Raw genomic sequence first — 26575 nt, forward strand, 5'->3', positions numbered from 1 at the left:
TTAGTCAGAGAAGTTTCTGCTTTTATTGGGTCATGGTTACCAGATTTTGGTTACCAGGCCATGGTTACCATGTTTAACCAGATTCCTAACTGGTAAAAGCATGGAGAATAAGTGATCATTCAGTGCTCAGTTCTGAAAGTAATCTCTACCATGGTTACTCAATGCATGAATTGACTCCACTCCTTTTTTTTGGTGTGTGTGTGTGTGTGTGTGTGTGTGTGTGTGTAGAAAATAAAAATAAAGGGAGTTCTTTACAAAATTTAGTAAGATTTTTAAAATGTGCCAGCAAAGCATTAAAGCGTTGAACCCCCTGATTGTAAACAGACACCAAATAGATTGCTATTGAGGTCAGAAGAGATCTGCTCCAGTGACCCATGGTACCTAGCTTCTGCCAGCTACAACTTTCCCTGGTTCTCTCCAAATAATTTTTCACGTGTCATTTTTTTCTTGACATCATCTAGTCCAATTTATTTTCACTTGTGAACACTATAAATTTTGTGCCTGAAAGGTCTTCACTGTTGATGTATTTTTGCAAGGATGATTTTGCTAGCCAAGGCTTCTTTGTAGCCTGGAAAGCTCCCAGAAACTCCTTACTCAGATTTAGCTCTAAATGCCCAAACTGAGAGTTAGCAGTTAGGAAATTACAGCATGAACACATGTATATATCAGGCATGGAGTGAGGAGGACGGCAGACGAATGTAGAAACGAAAAGCAGAGGTGAAACCTCTTCTGTCTGTAATCACCTATTTTGTAACAACACGTGTATAGTAAATCTTCAGAGATTTTATTGAAGTGAAATAATTGTCTTTCATACTCTTCTTGAGGCAGAGGATAGGACAGAGAGCACGATTGTTATTTCCAGGATCCAAAGTGGACATTGGAGGGAGGCCTTTTCCAAGTACCATTATTATTTAGTAGGGTAGTTATTGCCTGAGCTGGAGAAGATGTTGATCACATTGGGTAGAGAGTGCTGCTTTCCTTAGCTGTCAATACAGCCGCTGGAGAGTTGCAATGAGAGCCGGAACTTAAGTTTTGACCTTCTGACATCTATTACAATGCATGGGTGGATTCCAGTATTTTGCTGATATTTCAAGATGTCAACAAGACATAAGTGGTGCATAAAACAGACTCATTAATCATCAGGTAGAATGCATATATAAATAAAAACCATGAGAAATTAAGGATAGCACATGATCCCAAACAAAGTAAAAAGTGCAGTCAGGTAGAATGACATTATCTGTAAAGCATTGCGCATACATACAGAAGTAAGCTGGGCTTACAGAACGAGGTATGTGCAATTTAAGGGCAACAGTGACATGACATTGTAGGTGATGCAGGCTTACTGTGAATCAATATTTATTAAGTGATTCCAAATGGGATAATGCTTCTTCTAGGAATGTATTCATTTCCATTGTACATTCCATTCTGCAATTATTTAATTGGAAATCTATTGCCAGAAACTATTAAGTGATGGAAACATGAATCTTAGCGCTACTCTGTGTCCTCTAAAGCTCTCATTGTAATGGGAGAGGAAAACATGGAAATTAATGACTACGACATGTAGAGGTTAATGTGGTGATGGGATGGAAGGTGAGTGATGATAATTAAGGCTGTCACCAAGGAGATTATCCTGGAGTTATGTCTTAAGAATTGTGGGTGGGGTTGTCTAGAAACGGACACCTCCGCATAGGAGGATGTACATGTAGAAAGTCTTTTGGGGAAAGTATATGAATTATCACTGCTAAAGTACAGGCAGTAAATAGCAATCTGTAGAGCTTCAGGAGGTGAGGTGAGACTGAAGAATTCAGTTCAGGTCTAAGGAAGGAGAGTTTAGGAATCCTCAGAAAACCAAAGAACTTCTCAAAGGTAACAGAGAGCCATGGGATGATTTGAAGAAAGACTAGGTATTGACAAGATGGGTTTGAGATGGGATAATTATGAATAGAGGTTGGGAGACCAACTAGGGAAGCAAAGTCCTGAAATGAAAATGAGGAACTTCGTAGAATCTTCACATTTGTGGAAGGGACGGGTCATGTTTAATAACAAACATTAACACTGTGCAAATGTTTATCATATTTGACCCTTAAACCATTCATATAGAAGAGAAGCCAGTGTTATTCTCATGTCATTGGTAAGAACATCAAGGATTCGAGAGGTTGAATCAGTTTTAAATTAACTTGATCAAGTTCACATGCATGGCTGGTGGAAGAACTGAGGTTTGAATCCAGGTGGTTTAACTCCTAAATTGATCCTCAAAGGGAAATTCACTATAGTGCCTCCAGGTAAGGTATTCTGAAGGAGATCAGTGTCTAGTGACTGACATGACATTAGAGATGAAGTCACTCTATTTTGAGCTCAGCATCATCTACTGAGAAGGAGGCTGTCATGAAGTAGAACTGATGAACATTGTGGGCAAAAATAGCCTCAGGTATTAGGACCACCCTACTGAAATGTGGTCAGAATGCCATACCTAATGTTCTATGTGATTGCTGTATTTTATAATTAGTCTGCCATTCTCTGGAGAAAGCAGGAACAAGCTGCAAAAGTGCTCCCGAATGAACATGGACTTGTAAAGCACTAGATGAGTCCCATCGGCCTGTGATGGCCTGTGAGATGCATCTGACCTCCATACTTCAGCTGGGACTGAGGCCAACTGTGCTTTTTATTAATTTCTAAGTTAATTCTCTTAGTAGCAGAGAAAGAGCAACACAAGACTAACCAATAGCTGACCTTTAGAGAGGACGTAGCTGAGAGAAGTACATGACTATCAGCCATGAGTTTAGGATCATATTTGATCTCACAGTTCTTACTTAGAAGTTATTAACTTTCCCTCAAAACCAATAATAATAATGATAATAATAAAATATTAACAATTTCTCCTTAGAAGAGAGACTGAGAATGTACTTTCTATATGATAAGCACATTTGAGACTCACTGTATTGTGTTTCCCTTTCATTGGTTAAAGCCACAACCTTCAGAATTACTCCATGTGGGGACAGGGTCTATAAGGAGATAGCTAATGGTAAATGGAGTTATAACACAGGCTGTTTTGACCCAATAAGCTTGATGTGCTTATCAAAAAGGAAGAGGCCCCAGCCTTCTTCTCATCCTGTTCAGTTTATCTGAGGGTCCACCAAGAAGTTGGCCAGATACAGGAGAGGAAAAGAACCATCATCAAGAAGCCAGTCAGTGAGAGTGTATTATATACCCAGTATTATATACACCTGCGTGCATATGTCATATGCCAAAAAAGAACTTCCATCAATCCAGAAAAATTTCAAAGGTCTAAGAACATCAAAGGGTAGAATGGAGAGAAATAGGACAATTAGCTATAAGAGGAATATTGTTAGACTAGTGTTGGAGAGATTTATGGCAATACAAATTTTTTCAAGTAGTGAATTCAGTTAACCTACAATTAAGCAAGTGTGTTTTTCCATGAAGTTCCAAGAGACACATGTAGACAAAACTAGGAAGAGCATGGGTTTCTACTAATAGGCCAAAAGATAGCATATATTTTGATATGTTAACATTATATGGTATTTCCAGATCTCAGACAAAATGAACTAGATTTATATAGATACCAACTGATGTGGATCTTAAAAAGATGATATTGTCTGACAACCACCACCACCACCACCACCACCAACAACAAAACCAATGTAAAAACAACATCAGATTTCTTAGATGCAGATGCTAAACATATATTAGAAGAAGCTACAACTGGAATGGATACAAGTTTAGTGTTTTGGACTGAGGAGATTGCTCAGTGGTTAAATCGTTTGCCATACATGTATGAGGACTGGAGTCTGGAGCCTCAGAACCCATGTGATTACTGAATAGGCATGGAAGCCTGCTGTAATTCCAGCCTCAGAAGCTGAAGGAAAAGGATCCCATTGCAAGCTGGCTAGCAAGACCAGCCATATCAGTGAGCTCTGGGTTTTATTGAGAGACCTTGCCTCAGTGAATAAGGTGGAAGAATTATTGAGGATGATTGTTGTTGGTTGTTCTACAGACAGCTCCTGACATCAACCTCTGTTCCTTCACATGCATGTACGACACACATGTGCACTCACACACAGGTGTACACACATGCATGAAAATGGAAAGAAAATCAACAATAACAATTCCTGTTTTTAGTGGATTAGTTAATTGTTCTTGGGAGAAGGAGGAGAGTAAAAATAGGTAAGGGAATTTGAACGATGTCTGATATTTTTTTTCTTTAATACAGAAACAAATGTGGCTGATTGTTATTGTTTACTTTCAGGACTGACTCATGGACATGCAGTGTAGGCACTTTTGGAGGTTTCTTGGCCTTTACCTTCTAAGACTATTAGAAGTTTGTTCTGGCTTCACTAGATGCACGTGCTTCCTACACTTGCTTCGAATCAGTCTGGTTCCCCGTGGTGATAATTTGTTTGTGATCTAACAAATAAAGCTTGCCTGAAGTTCAGAGTGCAGAGCTAAACCACCAGTTAGTCACAGAGGCCAGGCAGTGGTGGCACACACCTTTAACCCCAGCACTCAGGAGACAAAAACAGACAGATCTCTGTGAGCTCAAAGCCCCCGTGGCTACACAAGACTGATCCAGTCTCAAAGAGAAACAGAGTCAGGTGGTGGTGGCTCACACCTTCAATCCCAGCACCAGGGAGGTAGGGATGGGAAGTGATATGGCTGGGCAAAGAGAAGAATATTAGGTGGGAGGAGACAAGAGCTCAGATTCAGTCTGAGGATGCAGTCTGAGGATTCATAGAGACAGGATCACCTCTTCAGTCTGAGGATCCACTAGAGGTAAAAGATTTCTCTAGTGGCTGGCTACATTGCTTCTCTGATCTCTCAGCTTTCACCACCTAGTGTCTGTCTCCAGGTTTTTATTGTTAAGAACAATTAGAATTCGTGCTACAGTTCCTCCTACTATTTCCTGGACAAAGTCTGATCTGATACGCTGAGTACCAGTGAGTGGGTCAAGTGAAACCCCCAGAAGTGAATCCAGAGATTGAAGTAGGGTCAAAGGGCTGAAGAAATCAGAAGACACATCCTTCCACCTTACTTTACTCTGAGGAATTTTTCTCCAACCCTGCTGATACTTCTAACAGCTGAGTGAATGGATCTTCCAAGGCATGGGGGTTACGTCTCTTGACAACATACACTGCCTGTATCATCAGACCTCTTCTTGCATTTGCCCCCCGCCCTCTTCTCTGCTCTGTCTCCCCCCTCACTTTCATTGTCCTGGAGTTGTATCAGAAGCTAAGCATTACCTCACACTCTGTTCTCTAAGGAATCTGGAATTATCCAGTACTTCCTGCATTTTTATATATTTCAGAAATAACAGTGAAGGATCATTATTGCTCAAGCTATAGTGACTGATGTTATCAATATTGCTGTAGCTAAATTAAAATTTAAATCTCATAGGCCTTATAACTGCAAATGCTGAGCAAGTTAATTGTTAGGTGTGGCAGAAATCTAAACTACCGCGTCCAATTTAGTCTATAGTTCATATGCTGAAAAGTAGAGAGTTTTCCTAGACTTGTAAGCTGGACAATGTCTGAATGAGATGTGTTCACAACAAGCCAATCCCTCAGTTTCAGGAATGACCGCACCCATGTGCCCAGTGCTTTTATTTTCATGACTCCTGGGTTCACAGACACTGTCGTGGGCACTTACTCTCCACTGTGGTTCAGGTTGTCGTAACTCAGAAAGAGACCCGCATAGATGGTTTCCGTCAGCAGGGCATAGATGGCGATCATAATCAGCAGCACAGCCAGCTTCAAGACAGAGTTCAGCCGGAGAAAAACTGCACAGGTCACCATGGCCAACACCCCCGTGAAGACAAAGTACTGCAAACAGAGAGCAAAGATGGTCAGACTCACGAGGATCCCTCTGCTAGCCATGCTGCCCATTGGTCTCATTAGGAAGATTTTTTTTTTTGTTGTTGAACATGGGAGGTCAGGGGCCTCCTGGAATTCAAATTGATCTCTCCCTTCTCCTGCCCCAGGTCTCTGCTCCCTGTCTCCCTGAGTGACGTCATCATTTACCTTATTCCCCTTCAGTCTCATTGCTGTAAAAATATGTTTTTATCATTTTAGTATTTTATGTGCTCTGCATGTATGTCTAGGTACTACATACATGCGTGGTGCCCACGGAAGCCTGAAGATGGTGTCCTGTTCCGTATTATTAGAGTTACAGGTGGCTGTGAGCTGCATGTGAGTTGGCAGTAGAAGCCCAGTCCTCTGGAAGAGCAGCCACGACCCTTAACCACCAACCCATCTCCAGATTCTCAGGCTCTCCGTTCATGCCTCCTTCTCTCCCGTGTCCTGCAGTCAGCTATTTTCAGTTTTTAGGCTCTTCATTATTTTCTGAACAGATCTCATGCCAACCCAGCTTTATCTACTTTTCTTGCTTTATTTCTCACAAGCAGCTTGGGAAAAGTCTTTTAATAATAATAATAATAATAATAATAATAATAATAATAATCACATTGTCATTTATTTATATGTATGTGTGTGAATGCCACAGCATACATGTGGAAGTCAGAAGACAACTTGTGGGAGTTGGGGCTCTCCTTCCACACGTGGGTTCTGGGATTTGAACTCAGACTGTTAGGCTTGTCAGCCAGTGTCTTTATCCACTGAGCCACCCTGGCAAGCAGCCTCCCTTGTTTCCATCTAAATCTGTTGCTAGGCTTTCGCTTCTCTAAACACATACACACACACACATGCATTCTCTCTCTCTACCTAGGATTTCTGAAACACCAGCCTGATCACGTTCCTCCTCACTGGAAATCCTTTCTTTGCTCTCCAGGCCCTCAAATTCTTCTGTCTCCCACACAGCGGAGCTCACAGGCTACCACGTACTAGCTCTCTCTTCACTCTCTAAACCCTTCTCTCACACCTCCGTGGCCTGGGGCTCAAATCTCATCCAGGTGCCTAAGCCTTACTTCTATTAACAGATCAGGTGTCCGGTCCTCTGGGAAGCACCCCCCAACCTCTGTACCCCACAGAGACGAGCATGGCATCTCCCACTCTGTGTCAAGCATCGCTGCTCTAACTGCAAATGTAGAATCACCCAAGAACTTGAAGAGTGGAGCAGTCTCCCAGCCTCTACACAGCAACCTTTCTGCAGTCTCTGAGAAATACCTTGGGCTATTTTCTTTACAGAACTATCCTGACATATTCTGAGTGTCGTTTTAAATTGGGATTAGTCAGAGGTCCATTTTGATCTCAAAATCTGCACATGTATTGTCTCTTGGAGCATTGAAACTACTCAGGATGGGACTCACAGCTCTCAATTGTATAGGTTATGAAACCAATGGCCGTAGAGATAAATAAACTGCTCATGATCCTGAAGCTATAAGTTGATGTCTTGGTCATCTAGATATGGCCAGTTGACAGGCGTGTGATTCTAGTGGGAATGAGGGGCTTGATAACACTACAACTCTTTCATGTACACATTGCCTTCTCCTATTATACAGAGGGGCAGCTTTTATATGGATGGAGACAGGTAAGAATTTTTAAAAATCTCTGAGTACTGAAGATGTGCTATGAATTTCTTAAGTGACAGTGACTCATTTGTGCAACCCTTTTTACAAATATTGATTCAAAAATGTAGGTAGTGTCTCAGATGACTTCTCATTAAGGACAAACTCCTTGTAGACTGGCTCAGAAGAGAATCAGATACTGTCTCTGCCCTTAAAGACTGTCATTTGTTGCTTCCTTTACCATGTCTTTTTTCCTAATAAACCCAATTACCAATCCTTGTACCTAATGGAAGGATCAACTGTCTTCAGCTGTCCTCTAAGGTTTTTCCTTAGGCAAGATTTATATATAGCTCATGTTGATTTGATACAGGAAGTCAGGTGTGATGAGGCCAGATGTAAAAGAGTTCCACCTGCACAGTTTTTCTTCATCTGGAGAAACCTTAAAGATGCTCCATTTTAATGCAGGCTATAGGGTAGGAAAATATATCTGAGGGATTTTGTTTTGTTTTTGTCTTTAGCACAACATATAGTTGTGCCTGGTTGTGTCAACTTAAATTATGAATTGTGTATTATATCAAAATCTATTAAAATAATAGTGCCCTTGAAGCAAAGCCTTTGGGGGGGCATAATAGTTGGATAAGAATGTTGTGCCCATTTAGTGAATGCCCATTGTAATCAGGATAGGTGATTGGAGGTTGAAGAAATAGATAAGAATTTGCTGGGGCCTAAAGGGAATGACAGTAAAAAAATATGAGACAGGTATGAAAATGCCAATAGAAATGTACTTTGGTAGGGATGTGACCAACTGTGATAGGAGCATAGAGCAAGCAGATTTCATGGAGAGAAGGTGTGGCTAAAGAGGGACAGAAGAGGTGAGTTTGTTTTGGGTTGTGAAGGGTGGACAACAAATAGGAAGACAAAATAGTCTAAATGCCAGGCTATATGGAGCAGGGAGTTAGTAGAATCATTCCTTGGATTAGACAAAAGATCCATGCAACTAATCATAAGGAGAGCTAGCAACACAGGTCAAGAGAATATATGTTGTCTCCCTGCTTTATCTACCTAGCCTTAAAGATAAACTAGAAATGTGGAATCGTATTATTTTTATGGTACATTGGCAATTTTATGTTTTTATGGTCTCAGTAAATTGTGTTAGCAGGTCCTTCCCTCTAACTCTGAAAATCTTGGACTCATTATGACTTGACAAACTCAACACTACACAAACTTCTTAGACAGAACACATGTATTCATTAATATATGACTGTTATCTATGAACCTGCTCTGTTAACTAAGGACCTCCTATGCTCCATCTTGAATGGCTCCATATTCATATTATGACACCATCACGGCATACCATAAATTATCTTGGCATCGCATAATGTTTTCCTCTTATAAGAGAAACAAGGAGAACTTTACACCATCACAACTGGAGAAGGAACTGAGTATTTACACATACAAGTCAGACAAACTGAACTATCTGTGCCCATTTGGGTACTGCTCAAACCTATGTCATTCTAAACTCACAGGGAAAGAAGGAAAGAAATCAAGCTGACAGTTTCCAAAAGTCTCTATGGCTGAAAAGAACAATCCAAACACTGATTGATGCACACACAGATTGGTCTCCAACAACTCCAGGTCTTGCAGCAAGCACTACAGTAAGGGTGAGCAGGTACAAGATACAGTTTCTCCAACTAAACCTCAGCCTGGGCTTCTCGCTTGTTCAAGGAGTGAAGATACTGTGATTCAGGGTCACCACTGTGTGTGTGTGTGTGTGTGTGTGTGTGTGTGTGTGTGTGTGTGTATGTGTGTGTTTCATGTTGTGAAATAGTCATGTTTTCCCCTTTATACAATCTGTTTTAACCCATTTTTGGTGTATAAAAATGATTTTAACCTTGATTTGCTCACTTATTACTTACTATTTTTTCCTGTATTACTAGTTTTGAGCATTCTGATTAGTGTGTGTGTGTGTGTGTGTGTGTGTGTGTGTGTGTGTCTGGTGTTGTTTAGGGAAATTCTGACTTATAGCTTTCATCAAATTTGGAAAGAAATGTTCATTAATTATTTAGTCTGTCTTTTTTTCCTTCTTGTGGGAGAGGACTCAAATTATGAAGGTGTTATGCTGGTTAAAATTGGAGTTTATGCTAGTTTTAATCCCTGTTTTGTCTTGTAATTTATTTTGGACATGTCCATTGCTTTTCACCAATTTTACTCTTATTTTTGTCTATAATGTCTAATATTACTAGCTTCCTTCCAGTGTAGTTTTCATCTCACATTTAGTAGTTTTTCCTTCTAAATGTTTAGTTTGGATTCTACATTTATCTTTCAGGTATTTTAAGCATATGAAATAAAATAATACTAATTTTATTGCCTGTTTGATAGTTATATGTAAACACCCAGTTCTGGCTTAATTTCCATTCATCAATTATCTCTTTCATTATCAATAGTAGTTCCTTCATTTTAATGTCTGGTCATCATTGATTGAATGCTAGCCACAGCATTTTTTTTCTTCTAGGAACTGAATCTTCATCTTATTTTTTATTGTTTTATTTTTGTTAAATCCTGGATGTTTTAAAATTCTTATGAGTATTTTCATGATTCATTCTAAGATATAATAAAATCACAGTACAAAAGTTTCATTTTTTTAAAAAAACTACATTTACATCTTATTTAAAGGAAGAATCAGGGCAGAATATAATCTAGGAATAGACACTTAACACCACTAAAGCCTTTAGCTCCTGCTCTGTCAAGTGTCCAGTGGGCTGTGACGTGTTTTAGTCAGTGCAGGGTCACACGCTATTTTCAGCCCATGTGAGCTGCAGATCCTGATTAACTCTGATGGTTTTCCCCATCACTGATTTTTACGTGCTTGTGCCGATTAGACACTCTGCAGCTCTGAGCCTTTCTCTGTGCAATCCTCTTCTCAATGGTGGTGTACTCTGCAACCTCTAAGCCACCTTACCCTCTCCTGACTCTTCATTTGCTTATTCTCGAGGCACAAAGTCACTGTGTTTCATCTGGATTCACCTCCCTGAGGCACGGTCTGCACAAAGCTCAAGGCATTTCAGGACTCAGTCCATTTGCTTCCTACCTCTTGGGAATCACCGTCTTCGTTGCTTGGTGTTCAGTATCTTACAAGATACAGTTCATGGGCTATGTTTGTTTGTTTCTATTTGTCCCAAGTGGAGATGGAGATCTTTCCCTGTTACTCATCTGAAGGATGAATAAACATTGTTAAATAGACAGTAGGTTCTGTCCTGAGGTCAGTCTTTGGATAATTTTACAGTAACATTATAATATTTATCTTTTACTCTTAAAAATGTATAAGTATGAAGTGGTTTGAAGCACTGGAAAAAAATTAAGGTACAAAGAATGTGTGTTTGTGTGTCCTAAGATGAAGTCATCAATGTGTGGGATGTGGGAAAAGAAAGGCTTAGACATTAGATAGACTCAAAACGTGACTCCAGGATGCAGAATATAGATAGGCAAACCTCTACTGGAAAACTTGCTCTCCTGGACCACAGCAAACCCTGGCCACTCTTACAAACAGTGATCTTGAGCAGATGGAAAATGAAGTAAAAAGATTTGGTTCTGAAATGAGGGTTCTCTCAGGGTTGGAGATGATAACCATATGGGTTTACACAGGAGATCTGCATTCATTTTATAAACTGATGCCTTCCCCTTCTTCAGCTGGAACATGGCTTCTTTTCACCCATTTCCTTTATCTTTACTCCTCTCCAGCACACGACAGGCTTTTAACTTAGAACTTAGTTATTTTTTGCATCATAGAACTGCTTTGTGTTTATAGCTGATCATCCAATTTGGTAGAATGCTTTCAACTAGGCATGGTTTCTCATAGGCTGATGTGCAAACATCATGTTGATAGCAGCGGGAACCAAGTCTCAGAGAAATGACATGTTTTGCTTGGGGACAGACCCTTGTGAGATCTGGGAGCTGAATGAAGCCTTCAGAATTTCTGAAAGTTTTATTTCTTCTAGTTTGGCAGACAGGAGCCTAGAGAGAAACACAGATGTGCAGACTGAAGTGGCAAACTCTAGGTCAAGTCAAGTGGCTGTCACAGCTGGAGAATTAGCTTTTGACTTTAGTTTGCCGAGTCCTGAGTAAGATGATCCATTGGTTGTAGAGGGAGGTTCTAAATTTCCACTTTATGTTCATTGGATCTTTTAATTATATTTCTATTTTAGAGTATATTATGAACCCATTTCCACTTTTGAGTATGCTTATTGATAATATATATCATAGTCCACACAAAGTTTTTCAGGAGGAAATAATAAATAATGCCAGATATTAAATAAGCAGACCCTGTTTTGTGCCAGGTGTTCTCTATATTTCTTTTTATGGATATACTTACTCAATTTTCATAACTTCCCAGTGAGCATTACTTTTATCTTTATTTTATAGTTATGGAAACTGAGGCACAGAGACAAAACTGTGTGATCATAAAGCTTGCCCACCCGGACCTTATAGCTAAAAAAAAGCAAAAACCAAACCAAAAAACCATGAATGCTGTGGTACTGAGATGTGAGACTCACATGTGTATTCAGGTCTAGAGTGCCGACTTGGAGAGACAGGGCACACAGATCAATACACCATGAACACCTGCCTCATGCCAGACACATGCTAGGAGCTATGTATTTGCCAAGCCAATAGACAGCAAGGTATTCATTTTCCCATTTCATAGATGAGGAAACAGACCAGAAAAAGTAAAGTCCAGCTTAGACTAGCTCTTACTACCCACATCTTAGCTTTCCTTTACTCTCAGTGTTGGGATGCTCCCTGTGTTCTTCAAACCAAGAAGTTCTTAGGAAGCTGGTTATCACACAGAATCTTATACACTAAGGGGGAAACAGGCTGTATGGTATTCCCATCTATCCTTGCACATCCCCAGGAAGAGTCTGGTTTCTTCTCCTTCTAGGACTAGGATAAAGAATGAGGAATCTATAGAACAAGCGCCAGTACCAAGCCATTATAACTGAGTTAAAAGAGAAAGAAAGGAAGGAAAGGAGTTAGAAAGAAAGCAAAGCAGTAAGGTGGGAGTATGACTGAGCAGGCTACTCTCTGAACACTAGCTTTATTATTAATTATAACACAGTGGCGGCAGCAGCCTTTCCTGTGTTTGTAGGTGTACATGGAGGATTCAATGGTTCTCAGTCCTATTCTTAGACCCAGAGAGACTAGCAAGACCCTTTTCTCATCTCACATGTTGGAGAACTCTGAGTCTGTCACCTCTTTGAGGATCAGGGGTAACCCTGATCCTCATAATATGGGATTGGGTGGGGTCTTCAAGAGCTATCAGCTAACATCTTTTCTGGCCTAGAATTTCTATTCTAATATACACAGGTCCAGACTAACAGATTTTGTAGACTGACCCTAAGACCCATGGATTGATTAATGACTCTGTGGTCAAGAGAGGGCTAAACATGCAACATGATGGCAGGCATCCTGATGGGATGTTGTCAGACCCAGTGGTTCTCTGGAAACTGCCCCTACCATGTTGACTTCTGTTTAGCTGTAGATTTCTGTCTTTCTTTTTTCTATTTTTTAATTCCCTTCTTTTTTCTTCTTTCCCTTCCTTTCTTCCTCCCCTTCTTCTTCCTTCCCTCCACCCCCTTTATCACAGTGGGAGCAGTACAATTACTTGACCACAGAGACTCTGACGCAGTCTCCTACAGGGTCAGCTTGGATGAGATGATTAGGAGAGAAAGAGACAAAAAAGAGATCAATGTATAGTGGGAGAAGGTGAAAAAGGAAGAAAGGAAGAAGAATGGAGAGAGAACCAGTGAAGTATGTATGGGTAAGGGAAAGATGCAGAGGAGGGAGCAGGCACAAGGATGGAGAGACAGAGAGCATGGGGTAAAGAAAAGACAGAAAGGAAGGGAGGAAGGAAGGAAGAAGGAATAGGCAGAAGGAACACGGGTCCTGGAGCAGCCGCTAAGACCCTTTGGCCAGTCCTGTGCCCCTGTGCTGGTGGAGGTGTTCATGTCCTCCTGTCACCACTGGGAACTTGCAAATAAATACCTCTGGGTAGGAGCAGATATCTGTAAACACAGCTGAGGAATTGAAAGTCAGGTTCTTCAAGGGTATCGACTTGTCAAAATCACACCACAGCTGCGGATTAAAAAAAAAATAAAAGAACAGCAACAAAAAACAAAAAGACACAGGAACAACAGTCAGTGTGAGTGTTGGGAGGGGGACAGTGTGCTAGAGCTGCTGGCTTTCAGCCAGAGCCAGGGGTAGGAGGGCCTAGAGGGGTTTGCCTGCCAGGAGGGAGGCACCCGTTCCTTTCACCTCTTTTATTTTAAAAAAATAAGCACTGGCTCAGAAAAAGGCTTTTGTAAGCCAGTCACGAAACTGGGTTAAGATGGCTCTGTTTGCCCTGTCACTTTGGGACACTGGAGTGTGTTTGTAGGGCACAGAAGAGAGCTAGAGAACGGGGGAAGAGGTCTGAGGTGAATTGATAGCCTGTCTCCAGATACAAAGCTGGGAGAATTTAAAGGATCCGAAGGGGACACGGTTTCTAGAAAGACTCTTAACATTGGAGTGATGGGCATCTCCTAGGGCTAGTGTTACCGCTGAATGCTTTTTGGCATTCCAGGGTCACATCCATTGGGTGAAAACCTCCTCTGTGCCAGACACTTAGTTAAGAAAGCCCCACAATCATCTTGTGAGGTAACTGCTCTCTTTATCCCCAGTTTACAACCGAGAAATTTGAAACTCTGAGAGGTAAAGTAACTTGTCTAGGGCCACCACGCCGGTGACGGATAGAGCTGAGAATCAAACGCAGGTCTATCTGACTCCAAAGCCTCCTAGCTTCCTGCCACACCAGTGATGTGGTATTCGCCACCTAGAGCTTTTTGGAGTCTTTTCGAAATCCCGCAACCCCTCTAAATCTGCTTCATCAAGAATCGCGATCCTAGGTACCAGTTCACTTCATATGGATCTGAAACTCCATATCCATCCATTTCAAGTGCCTTGCTCTATACAACGTTCAGTGGATGAGCACATCAATAGATGATGGCTTTTCCTTTATTTGTTCCTTTGAGTCGATTACAACAAAGTCAGCAACAGAGCTTATACAGCGAACTAGAGGCAGTCTAAGCCCCCACTTCAGATGCCGAACAACAGGGAGAGTCTGCAGCTTGTGTCAGTGAACGCTCAGGTCCGTTATCACGTGGCCCAAAGGGCACAATGATCCTTGTATCCACAGACGATGCCTCGAGTAGACTGATTCCACATGCCAAGGTCAAGACCAGAGTTAGATCAAGCACCTCTAATCTAGCCTGGGCCACAGACAACACAGACTGTAATAAATATAGAAATACCTGTTGCCTTCATGGTCTGACTCTATAGCGAAAACAAAACCATTGAAATTTGAATCATCAAATGAAAAGCATCCATGAATATTATGGTGGTTGTGGTTTCCTCTGAGTTCTATGTGCCGCGTCAAATATGAGTCCTCAGAAAGCCATAGACAAGGTGCTCAAGTTTTCTGGAGTGAAATGCAGTTTCCTCATCTATCAAACATGGAGAATAATACCCACCTGTTGCACATAGTTCAATAAGTGTCAGCTATTTTGTTTTCATTTCCCCATCCTGCCCTCTTCCCAGAGATGCGTTTTAGCACATCAGGTTGAGCACGGATCATGGAGTCAGACAGACCTTATTAGTAAGTTATTTCATATCTCTGAGCCTCAGTTGCCTCAGCCATAAAGTGGGGATAAATGAGACTTACCTCATAGGGTTTATGTGGGGTTTAAGTAAGAAAAAAATGTGTGATGGTCTTCCTTCAGTGCATGGCACATAGCAGGTAGGTCCTGATACTTAATAAATAAATTACAACTTTTATTTACCATTATAATGTATTGGCCGCTGACAGTGGAGAATCTGAAGGCCAGTGAAGGTCCTCTGGGACAACTAAGCTCCCCTGGTGGGTTAAAGATAATTTTCCCACAGTAAAATACACACTTCTACAGGGGCCATTATCTTGTCCTCCATCCCCGAGCGTGGGACTGAACTGATGCATGAATATAAAGTACCATGGAAGGGCAATACAAGAAGCTGCTGGTTCCATAGGCACCTAGTTCCTGACTCTACATTAGATACCACAGGGCTGAAGGGCTTGGAGGATGCTTACGATATTTATGACTGCTCCCAGGAAATTAATCAGGATGGAAGCGAAGATGATGACGTTCCGGGCCAGATACGTTTCATTAATCCAACAGCAGGTTTTGCGGAGGACGAGGGGCAGACACTTATAGTCCTCTGCTGTGGTGATGAGGACCAGAGCGGAGTGCAGCATGATCAGAATGGAGAACTGGATGGTCATTGGCATCAGCCTGCAGGAAACACAGAATGTGGGTCATGTGGGCACAGGTCAGCTCATCCCCACCAAACAGCCCTAACAACCTCGTTCATGTTCTTCCTTCCCCACCCTGTGTGCAGTTCCTCTGGAAGGAATAGGAGGCAGTTGGCTTGATTTGTTTCTTCTCTTCTTTCTCCCTTTGTCTTTCATCTCTCTCTCTCCCACTCTGTCTCTCTTCTCTTTTGGGGGAGGGGACATAAATGCATGTGTGTGCATGAACTTTGTATGCACATTCACATGCATGTAGATGCAAATGTGTGATATGTGTTTGTATGTGGATACATGGAAGGCAGAGGGTGGCATCAGATGGGTTCCTTGGTAATTTTCTACCCATGTGTCGAAAAATCACTAGAACCCAGACCTTGCCTATTCTCCCATTCTAGGTAGCCATGTTGCTCTGAGAATGACCAGCCTCTGTTTCTGCTCCCTGGGTGCTAGAATTACAGTGAACTTCCACTCCTACCTGGCATTTACCAGGAGAACTGAACTGAAGTCCTCAGTCACACTTGAATGACTGTTATTTTACCCACTGAGCCTCAGCCTATTTTATATGGCATCTGCTGCTAAGACACTACACCATATGTAGTATTTCATCAATGGGCTGTGGGAGAAAACCCATCACATCTTTTCTCCCTTCATGGAAGGTTTTATGATTTATTCTCTCTCCCTACTCTCCTCATAAATCAGCTCAGTATTCAGTTGGGTTAATGATTATGGTTTTCATGGAATATATTATAAGCCATTGCCTCTATAGGTAAGAAGTGTAGTTTAGGACAAGAGTAAGTATTCATTCCTAAGTCATCAACATTCCTTCTGAGATTACAACCCTGGCTTTAAGATTTCGTGAGATCTTTGTCCCACAGAAGCCCATATCTATTGAAAACATTCAGGGTGTCTCTATCAATGAAGGAATCAGTTAGTAAGATTCTGTCTTTGGAGGTGTCTTTGATCGCTTTCTATCTTTATCAATCAATTCATCACCAAGTAAGTTTACTCCTCTCACTGGGACTTGATCCCTTGTCCTCTGTTCTGTGACTAGTTGTGACCTACACTGGTATCTCTTGTTTTCTTAGGTCTCAGCCAGCAAACTGTTGCACATTATTAAAGGGTGCCTTTGTAGATGAGGCCAGAGACTTTCTGTCATCTACTAAAGTGATCTGCTTTAAGAGCTTCCATATGCTAGTTCTTTAAACAACTACATTTACTAACACTCTCTTTTGCTCTCCTTCTGCCGGAATAACGATTGAGCTCTATGTACCAGCACTATGGAACCCTTTTATATAATATCTAATCTCCATTCCTCAAAAGAAACCTAGAGGCATTTCCCCCTCCAGATGAGAGATGAGTGTTTAAAGCTCACAGCAAGGTAGTTTTTCATGGGTAATTCAGCTGATGAGTGTTGAAGCTGGAATTTAAAGTCCTCAATGCTATGTAACTCTACTCCTAATACATTTAAAGAATGATATACGCATGTTTCCAGTAATTATTTTTGCTTCTCTGGTTTATAATGCTATATATTTGTTAAATAAGCTTTCTTCTCATGCAAGATACCAGAAGCAAAACCGTACGTTCCATATCATCTAGGGGATCATAACCTAGAGGAGAATATGGCTATGCAAATGACAAAATAGTATTATGTAGTGATCCATAACAAGTTATAAAGAGCTATCATTTGGAAAGCATGAATAGGAATCCAGGGAGGCTCCAAGAAGGAGATGATACTTGGGATTGACTTTGCAGAATTAAAAGATTTTTTTGTAATGTAGGAACAAGGGAGAACATGATTAAGGCAGTAGAAGAACTAGCATTGCCAGTGTGTTTGGAATTTGCTAATAACCTGTCTTAGTTAATGTTACTGTTGCTGTGTTGAAACACCATGACCAAAGGCAAGTTGGGGAAAAAGGGTTTATTTGACTTATATTTCCACATGATAGTTCATCACTGAAAGAAGTCAGAGCATGAATTCAAACAGGATAGGAACCTGGAGGCAGGAGATGATGCAGAGGTCATGGAGTGGTACTGCTTACTGCATTGCTTCCCCTGGCTTGTTCTGCCTGCTTTCTAATAGAACCGAGGACCACCAGCCTACGGGTGGCACCATTCACAATGGGCTGGGCCCTTGCCCATCAAGCACTAATTAAGAAAAATGCTCTACAGACTTGCTTGCAGCCAGGTGTTCTGTAGGTATTTTCTCCAATATGGTTCCCATCTCTCAAATGAGGCTAGCCTGTGTCAAGTTGGTGTGCAACCAGCCAGCACACAACTCAAGTTGTAAAGCTATAAAGGTGGACAGAAGTTGCTGTGTGTTAGGGAGCTTTCCCCGCCAGGCTCAAGATTTCAAGCCAGGGAAGGTCATAGATATTTGAAAGACAACTTAAAAATCGTTTAGAACAAGATTTGGATAGCTGAAACTGGACTCAGCAATGGAGGAGTACAGGGAACTTCAGCTTCCGAGAAAGCTGTCTGGACAATCTAGTTAGTGTTGTGTGGGTGTGTAGGGGGCCTTCTTGGAAATAAGGATGTAAGGAATATTTTTATCACCTTAACTGGGTATACGTAGAAGACAAAGTGATTAGGGGAAAGTCAAATAGTTGATATTTGTTTGCAAATATGTTGGGCACAATGAGGTACTGTAGGGACAGTTATGGGGATCGTTGTGTACTTCTGGGCCTGGCGTGAACAGGAGAAGGTTGTAGATCTGGCAGTGAGGGAATTGTCTGAGGAGAATGTGCACAGCAGAGAGTCGTCAGGTTGAAGACGAATGTGTACAGAAGCTAGTGGGCTAGAAGATATTAAAAAATCAAAAGGACTTAAAGAAATGTGGTCAGATACACTGGCCCCACTCATGGCATTGGGGGTAGGGAAGAAAAAATTACAAATAGGGAGTTACCCAACATCAGCTTCTTTTGTTCCTGGACTTGGGATCATAGCCTCTGTTCTAACAAGCCATCTTTTCTCATAAGCCAATGAAAACAGCTACATCAATAATGAAGGGCAGAAAAAGAAAGTTTATTCAACATGGCTGCATTGGGGTGAGATCGTGTGTCTCTTGCTCCTTGCCCAAGCCTGTCTTCTAAATCTTAAAGTAAGACTGAGGTTTAAGTGAGGGTCAGAGTTAAGTGTACTGAACCTGGCCAGCATTCTCTCTCCGGTAAGGTAGTTAGGGAGGCTTCCTCTGTGGCCCAGGCTCTATGCTGCATCTCTTCCAGCATAAGATTCCTGGGGGCAATTCTACTTTCTTAGTGTCCTTTATTTCAACATCCTGATCACCAAAGAGGAGTGTCCAAAAGTCTCTGCAGAATAATTTTTTTTTTGCCTGTCAGACTGCTACACTTTTACATAGTTAAGTAATGAGAAGGCTAGAAAATGATAGTCCCACAGCCTAAGCTATTATTTTTACAATTTTAAAAATGGCACTTTCGGTTTTATGGATCACGTCCACAAGGAATTTCTGTTGGGACTCCTAGATAGGATTGTGCAGCAGAGCGTTCCTCAAGAGCTCTAGGCAGATGGGGTCTCCCCCTACCAATGGGATGAAAAAACACACCCCCCTAGAAGGCTGTGTTACTCTCTGGCACTCAGCTGAAGCCGTATGAAGCACACAGGTGGATCACTTCGCCAGGCAGCTCCGCAAGAGTCGAAGCCAACTGCTCAGCTGGCGTGTCTCCATGATGCGAAGCAGCCACTGCGATTAAGCATGGCGCATGTCCAAGTGTGAGGCAGATGAGAACCAGGAAGAGCAAGTTTGAAAGATGCTCAGGAGATCTGCAAAGCCTTAAGTGGCCACCACTTCAGGGTATATACAGGGACAGAAAAACATGGTGCTTGGCTTTGTAGTCTGGGATTTCTAGCCCTGAGCTGTAGGTTGCCATCCGCTACTACTTCTGTTCCCATGAGGAATTTAGTGGAGCATGTCTCGCTCATCCTGTAGGAGTCGGCTTTACCTCAGGTTCTTCCACAACCCAAAAATATACAGATGAGTGTGCACGTGTTCAGTGAACAGTCATTGACTTGGGCTTTCTGTGTAAAAAGTAAATGCTCTTGCTATTCAATAGCCTGTACCGGGAAAAGGGCTCCCACCCATTGCCCCACGCAAGGCATGTTTGCTAAGCTCTCAGCACACAAGAGACTCACGCTCCCCTTTCACACTGGTGGTCATGTCTTACACTGGTGTTTCCCAGCATCAGGGCAGAGGTCTCATGCTGGAGTTTGAAGCCAGTTCTGAGGCCAGGTGAAGATTCAAGGGAACAAACATGGAGGTCACGTGGTTTCTTGGCTTAGTTTATCCAAGCTGTTGCCCCAGCTTTGCATAGTCATTTGTCTGGGAATCTATAAAAACCAGTGCTCTGTGGGTACGTGTCACTCTCGGACTTTTGTGTAATGTTTTCTGGAGGAGGTCATGTGAGGTGACACTGAAGATTATGGAGAAGGGTTTTCACAGAACACCTCCTAAATGTGCCACAGTCCTAACTGACACTTGTTGTGATTTACTGGGAAAGGGAAAATGATGTAAAGGGTGGGTAGAGCAGCTCAGAGATAAGACAAAAGCCTTCTGTGTTTGAACTTGTAGTTCCAACAGGACCCTATGCCTATTAGACTTGGAGAAGCTAACTAACTCCTCTTAGCATCATTAAAAAAAACCTACAAAACTGGAATTTTTAGCCTTACATTTTAAAGAAGCCTTTGAAGAAATAGAGTAACCTATTCACTCTATTCAAATAAAATAAAAGATTCTCTTTCCCTTGCTGATGAAGTTCAGGATATTAAAGGTATTTAAAGGTATGTGAGAAGAGTTCTGACTATCAGACAGGCTTTTTCTGCTGGGTGCTGGTGCTACATGTAAAATTCCTCTGAAAGTTTTCTTCATCCCCTTGGTGCTCATTTATTTCTGCGCACATAAACATTATCGCATCCTATTGCAGATTTCATCTAATTATAGATCCATCCAGACATCCAGGGTTTCTGCCTTTGCTTTTTTTGCCTTGATGCTGCACATGAGAAAAGGAAACCTTTCATTTCTGAAGTCGAGTCTCCAAGTGAATGACAAGGGATTTTTCAAAGAGCTCTATCTGAGTCCTCTCTAGGCATAGGGTTCTAATTACCCTCTGAAGTCTGTGTTTAAAATATAGATTGGGGTGGTAGTTACAACTGACATTTGCTGGAGAGCTGGAGATCAGTTGAGAGGCGTGACCAGCCCACAGCAGCTGTGGTTAAATAGGAAGTTCAGAAATCATACCCAAAGATGACATTTGTATGAAACTTCAAAATCTGCAAAGAGCCTGTGAGTGCAATCTCACATTTGATCTTGGAGCAACTCCGAGAGGTTGGTATTCCTAGCTCGCTCATCAGACACATTACTTGTGACTTTGGAAGGAGAAAGGAGCCAGAACTGCCCCAAATGGACAAGATTGATTTACTTGTGGCATTCCTGAGAAGTGAACACTTTTACTCCCATTGTTGGGAATATCTTTTAAGTATTTATTTTGTTTTTAATTATGTGAATCTATGTGTGTCAGTGTGTAGATATATGCACATGAGTGCAGGTACCCTTGGAGTTCAGAAGAGCTTTAGTTTTAGAACCCTAGGAGCTGGAGTCACAGATGGCTATGAGTTGCCTGATATAGATGCTGGGAGTCGACCTTGAGTCTTCCGCAAAAGCAGTATGAATTTTCTAGGCTTTTACTGAATGTCTTACTAGGCATTCTATGGCTAAAACTCCCCCATCTTACAACAATGATAACCCATTCTGTGACCCCTAGTGTCTTCTAATATGACGTTAACAATGATTGAAGGCTTTTTTTTTTTTTAAAAAAAGAACAAATTGTTACAGTCTTGTTTATCCATCAGGTGTCTCCAGGAGACTGTAAAGAATAAAACATGTAATTATAATAGGGGATGTATTAGATTGACTTATAGTCTGAGTGGCTGTTTTGGGGGATGGAAAACTGGGGAACCATTAGCTGCTCAGTCAATGAATGGCTCAGGACAATAGGAATCAACAGCGTAGTTCTGGATAGAGGCTAGCCTGAGAGACCCTGAAAAGTTCAAGTTCATGTTCAAAGGTGTTGTTGCTCCATTCAGAGCGGGTCTTCTTAGTTCAGTCCACCATCTCACACATCAGTCACCTCAGGAAACTCTCTCACAGACGCACCTAAAATGTGCTTTCCAATTTTCTAGCTGTCTCTCCAATCAACTGAGCAGACAAAAGAGATCATCATCACAAGGCTTGTCTTGTACAAGACTGTTAGGAACCCTCGCTCTGGAACTAGATCTGCTGCTGTGTTTGAATTCAGGCTGTAATGCTTCAAATGGGAAACCTATTTCAGCACTCCGAGCCTCAAGTCTCTTCTCTTTATAAAGACAACATTGAGAGTAGCTACATAGTGAGTTTGTCACAGAGATTTTCCTGAGTTATTTTTTTGGTAAAGTGTTTGTAAGTGACTGGCCAATGTCTAAGTGTTTGTAGAGTTGACTTTCAAATTTGCTGACCTAGAAGTGATGACGCAGCTATGAATGACTCATATGGACAAACAAACAAATGACTAAGCCTCTTCTAATTCATTGCTTTCTGTGCTCATGGGTACAACAGATGCAGACTATTCCTGTTTAGGCTACTTAATTAATTTTAGGAAAGATTTTTGCCTAGGCAGAGTGGAGAGAATATTATGCATAGTGAGACAGTTGGAATAGACCCAGAATTGTTGAGCACGTAGGTTTTGGTCCTGGACTTAGTCATGTTAAACGCTGAACCTTTGAACAGGTCAGTTGAATAGTTGCACGTGAGGGCCCATCATCCCTCAGAGGCAGTTCAGCTGCGTCTCAACCCTTTCATACTTACCTCGAAGAAGGAAGCAAACTTTGAATCGCAGTGATGAACAGAAGAACGATAAATGCACAGACCAAGTTTGACTTGAAAACTTCATCTCTCATTTGAGAATACTGCAATTTAGAAAAAAGTAGAATCAATTACTTTGTAGCGGAGTTGAGGTTTTTGAGGAGATAAGTTGTATTGGTTTGAGGTTAAGGGGAAAGAGCAAGAAACAACAATGCAATATCTTCTTGAAAATGTTCAGTGGGAAGCTGTCTCTTCTGAAATCTTCATCTCCAGGCCTCTCACAAATTTTCCTCTGATATTCTAGGAATCAATATACTCCTTTTCTAGCAAAAGGACCTGCGAGGGCGCATGAGTTCATCCAGCTCCTGTCCCAAAAGTTTTTATCATTTAACAAAACAGAAGAGCCCTCGCCATGTACCCCACAGTTCAATCTCCTGTGGACTTCCCTCCTAAACAAAACGAAGGTATTTAAGGATGGTGTTCTATTTATCGTGAGGCGAGGGGACATAGACAAATGTGTCTTGAGGGAATCTTTCTACCTTCTCTTAAATAAGAACCGTTGAGAATAATGTCACAGAATCTAGAGTTTTAAGCAGCTCACATTACTTCAGTAGTGTAGCCTCTTGCCTCACTGAAGACAAAGCAAGGCCGAGGGGCTAATATGCTCATACCATCTGTTGTTCATTCTAGGCAGCCCTGGAAAGTGGTGGGAGCATTATTAGATTACCCAGAGTACTCAGTAATTTTATCATTGCCTTTAAAAGCTGGTCAAATGTTGGCGATTCGTATTTGCCTCACTCTTTCCTCGTTTCCTGAACTTTTGTAGAGCCATTAAACTGCAAAATAATAATTTAGAAAGAGGGACAGAGGGCTTAAAACTTTGAAAGGCCTTAGAACCAGGTGAAATCCAGTCCCTCACTTTGCCTTAGTGACAGAAAAGTCTAATGCATTGCTGTGGATCACAGAGAATGCGGATTCTTATCTTGGGGTGAGGGAGGAGGCACACAGCTAAACCTGCCACTACAATTTTGTAATCCTTGGGGTGGCTTCTCCCAGGTAGCTGGTCAGTGTCTCTCTTATAACCTTTAGGCTCTTTATCCACAATAGATAATAACAGTTTAAGTCAGGTCAATGGAATGACAGTGTTAGTCCATTTTATTGGACTAATAGTTGGAAATAGCAGTTATAGGATTTTGACACTGTTGTTGACTTCTGTTTGTGGTCTAGGTTGTAGACAGTAAACTTATGGCTCAGAGTCACGGCTAAGGTTTTGGGAATGACCAGTCGATGGTGAGCAACCCAGGGGAGGGGCCATGTTGCTCAGAGAATGCACATCCATTGCTTTTGCAGAAAGATGCCTTTCTCATTCTCAAGCACAGGGCTTCTGTTCAGCTGCTGACAATCTGCTTGGTATCTGGAGGGGATCCAGGAACCCTGAACAATCTCTATAAGCCACACTCTCTCCTGATAAAGCTTCTGAAAAATCACATTGTTAATAATTGTCAATAGTGCAGCGTAGGGCCAGACACAATCATAGTGACACACTCAGGCCAAAATGAGTTAGTTATAAAACAAAATTCAAAGAAAGATAAATGTCTGACTTCCTTATGATAGCTCATTACATGCAATCTAATTTTTTACTGGTTGACTGGTAACCAATTTGACTATATAGATTCGATATTGGGATTTTACAAATATCACCCACAATCCTTAGTGTATTTAATCATTTAATTTCATCATTATTACTATAATCCTCATCATTGTCATCAGCATGCCAGTTTCTTGAAGTTATAGCAGACTTTCCTAGTTCTAGATTCCTTTCACATATGCTCAAATGTCTGCTGATTACCATCAGGTAACCACCTTTGTCAGGGAAGCAGATTTTCTGTCTTAAACCTGGTTAGGGAATTCTAGACTGTAAAACCCTTTGCTTAAATGATCCAGTGCCTACGTCTGAGCTTTCACTCTTCTCTAGGGTTCCTTCCCGCTCACGGGCCTCTTCTCACTCGGAGTATATTAGGGATATCAGTAGGCATCGCTGTCCCTGTGACTTCTCTCCTGAGAGTTTCTTGCTGATGACATTTAAACAATTACACATTTATCACTGGTCACAACTAAAGTTGAAGGAAGTTTTGTGCTTGTCATTTTGTTCAAATATGAAGCTGGTGGAATCAAGTAGGAAGACTGTCTTTGTCTCCAGCCCCATCGGTATTTCTCTATGAGCAAAGCTGATTTCTTTGAAGGTCACTTCTCTTTTCTGCCAAATGGGGGCATAGAAGGTTTGCAATGCTAAAGCATCCTATTACTTTCATGTTTGAATTGCAGTTCCTTGCACAGCCGTGAAAAGAAAAAAAAAATCTGTGCCATTGATGTCAATCAAACATAGAATAGTGGGTTTGAGAATGGAATGCTTTGTGACTTTGAAATACAAGGAGAGAAGGCGTATGAAAAGAAAATTCCTAATTGGCTCAGGATGTTAGCGTATCAAGACTGAGCGCTGATTCACTGAACTTCGTTTTGACTTGTGAAGGTCTGAACATTTGGGTGCCTGGCTATATTCGGTTTGTTATATGCACCTGCTTTCCCAAATTAGACACTCTTTGTCTCAACTGTGGTCTGTCCTCCAGTGACCACACTTATCTTTCTAAACTTCCGCCGTGAGTATGAAGTAACCCAGGGTGTGACTACCTGGTTTTGAACCTTAGCTTCCATGCTTATTGGCAACAGAACTTGGGGCATATCTACTAGACTTTGTTTATCTCACCTAGCAAATGGGTGTGATAGGAGTCACTGCGAAGGGTTGCTGGACAATCAAGCTGAGTTCTTGTGCACAAAGTGCTCAAAGCCGTGTCATGTGAAGGTACGAATCAGGAAGTTGTGTCACATTTTGTTCATGTCTGGAGATGTGGCCCTGGAAGCTACTGAAGCTACTGAAACGTTAACCCTAGAGTTAGTCAGAGCCATGAGGGTCAATGGGTTCTAGTTTCATCACAAGGAAACTGAGAAATCTAAGTATTTATGTGGTCACATGGAAGAAAAATCCATTCCAGAGTCTTCATCCCCAGAGGGATGGTCAGGGAAAGTAGTTGCAGATGTGGACGGTGCCTCTTGCCTTCTCTAGCTCTGGTCCTGAGACAGTCTTAAAACATTCCTTAGTGAGGAGGAAGGAAAACATCCTACTCACCAGGATTCTCCATCTCTAATACAAATAAAAGTGTTAATTATGCTCTTACATCCCTCACATAGTGTGGATGGTTCTTCCAGGGAAAGCAATGGGGCAGATAGCTCTCCAAAGTTAAACTGTGTACTTTGTGCCTCATTGTGATCAATATAATAATCTCATCAATGAAGTGGGCTATGTTTAATTTTGTTCAACTTTTATCAACACCAATATTTCTCAATAATATCACTCAGAAATTAGTGTTACCTCAGCCCTAAATATTTCTAGCTATAGAATATGTAAACTATCTTTTTAAAAGTTCACTCCATCTTCTGAAAAACTAGCTTTAAGAAAGGGGATTTCTCACACATCATTCATTAGTCTAAATGAATATGCTTGCTAAATTGAGTCTCAATTGAGACAAACTGTTAATTCTGTAGAAGAGAATTAAGTAATTTGACCCCTGCTAATGTTAAGTTTGTGTATCATATTCCAAGGTGATGGCCTAGATCGTCCTTAGTTTATATTATTTGGACAAATGGAATATTCACAACAAAACACACATCTACTCTGTTGTTGGGAGCTGTGAACCCCCAGATCCTGAATTTCTTGTAAACAACTTGTTTTCCTCTGCTCTGAGACAGCCTGCAGCTGCTCTGAGCACGAGATTCTCTGGAGTTCCTGATGACAAGGAAGTGGTTTCTGGTGGGTTTGGCTGGGGCATGG

The 26575-nt window shown here is 41.5% G+C and overlaps 1 protein-coding gene across 3 annotated transcripts in view; it reads right to left on the bottom strand.

Moving 5' to 3' along the window:
• The window catches only part of Adcy8 (adenylate cyclase 8), a 206209-nt gene that overhangs the window by 33829 nt on the left and 145805 nt on the right, over positions 1-26575 (bottom strand). For 2 of the 3 annotated variants that reach the window (XM_038342920.1, XM_038342918.1), the window contains 4 exons: positions 22693-22793; positions 15627-15828; positions 13511-13600; positions 5662-5834 (listed from right to left, as the gene is read on the bottom strand). In XM_038342920.1, the coding sequence (XP_038198848.1) occupies positions 5662-5834; positions 13511-13600; positions 15627-15828; positions 22693-22793 (566 nt within the window). The remainder of the gene's footprint in view (positions 1-5661; positions 5835-13510; positions 13601-15626; positions 15829-22692; positions 22794-26575) is intronic. The other variant, XM_038342919.1, reaches the window with a different exon arrangement.

Source organism: Arvicola amphibius, chromosome 9, assembly GCF_903992535.2.
Source record: "Arvicola amphibius chromosome 9, mArvAmp1.2, whole genome shotgun sequence".
Taxonomy (NCBI): Eukaryota; Metazoa; Chordata; class Mammalia; order Rodentia; family Cricetidae; genus Arvicola; species Arvicola amphibius.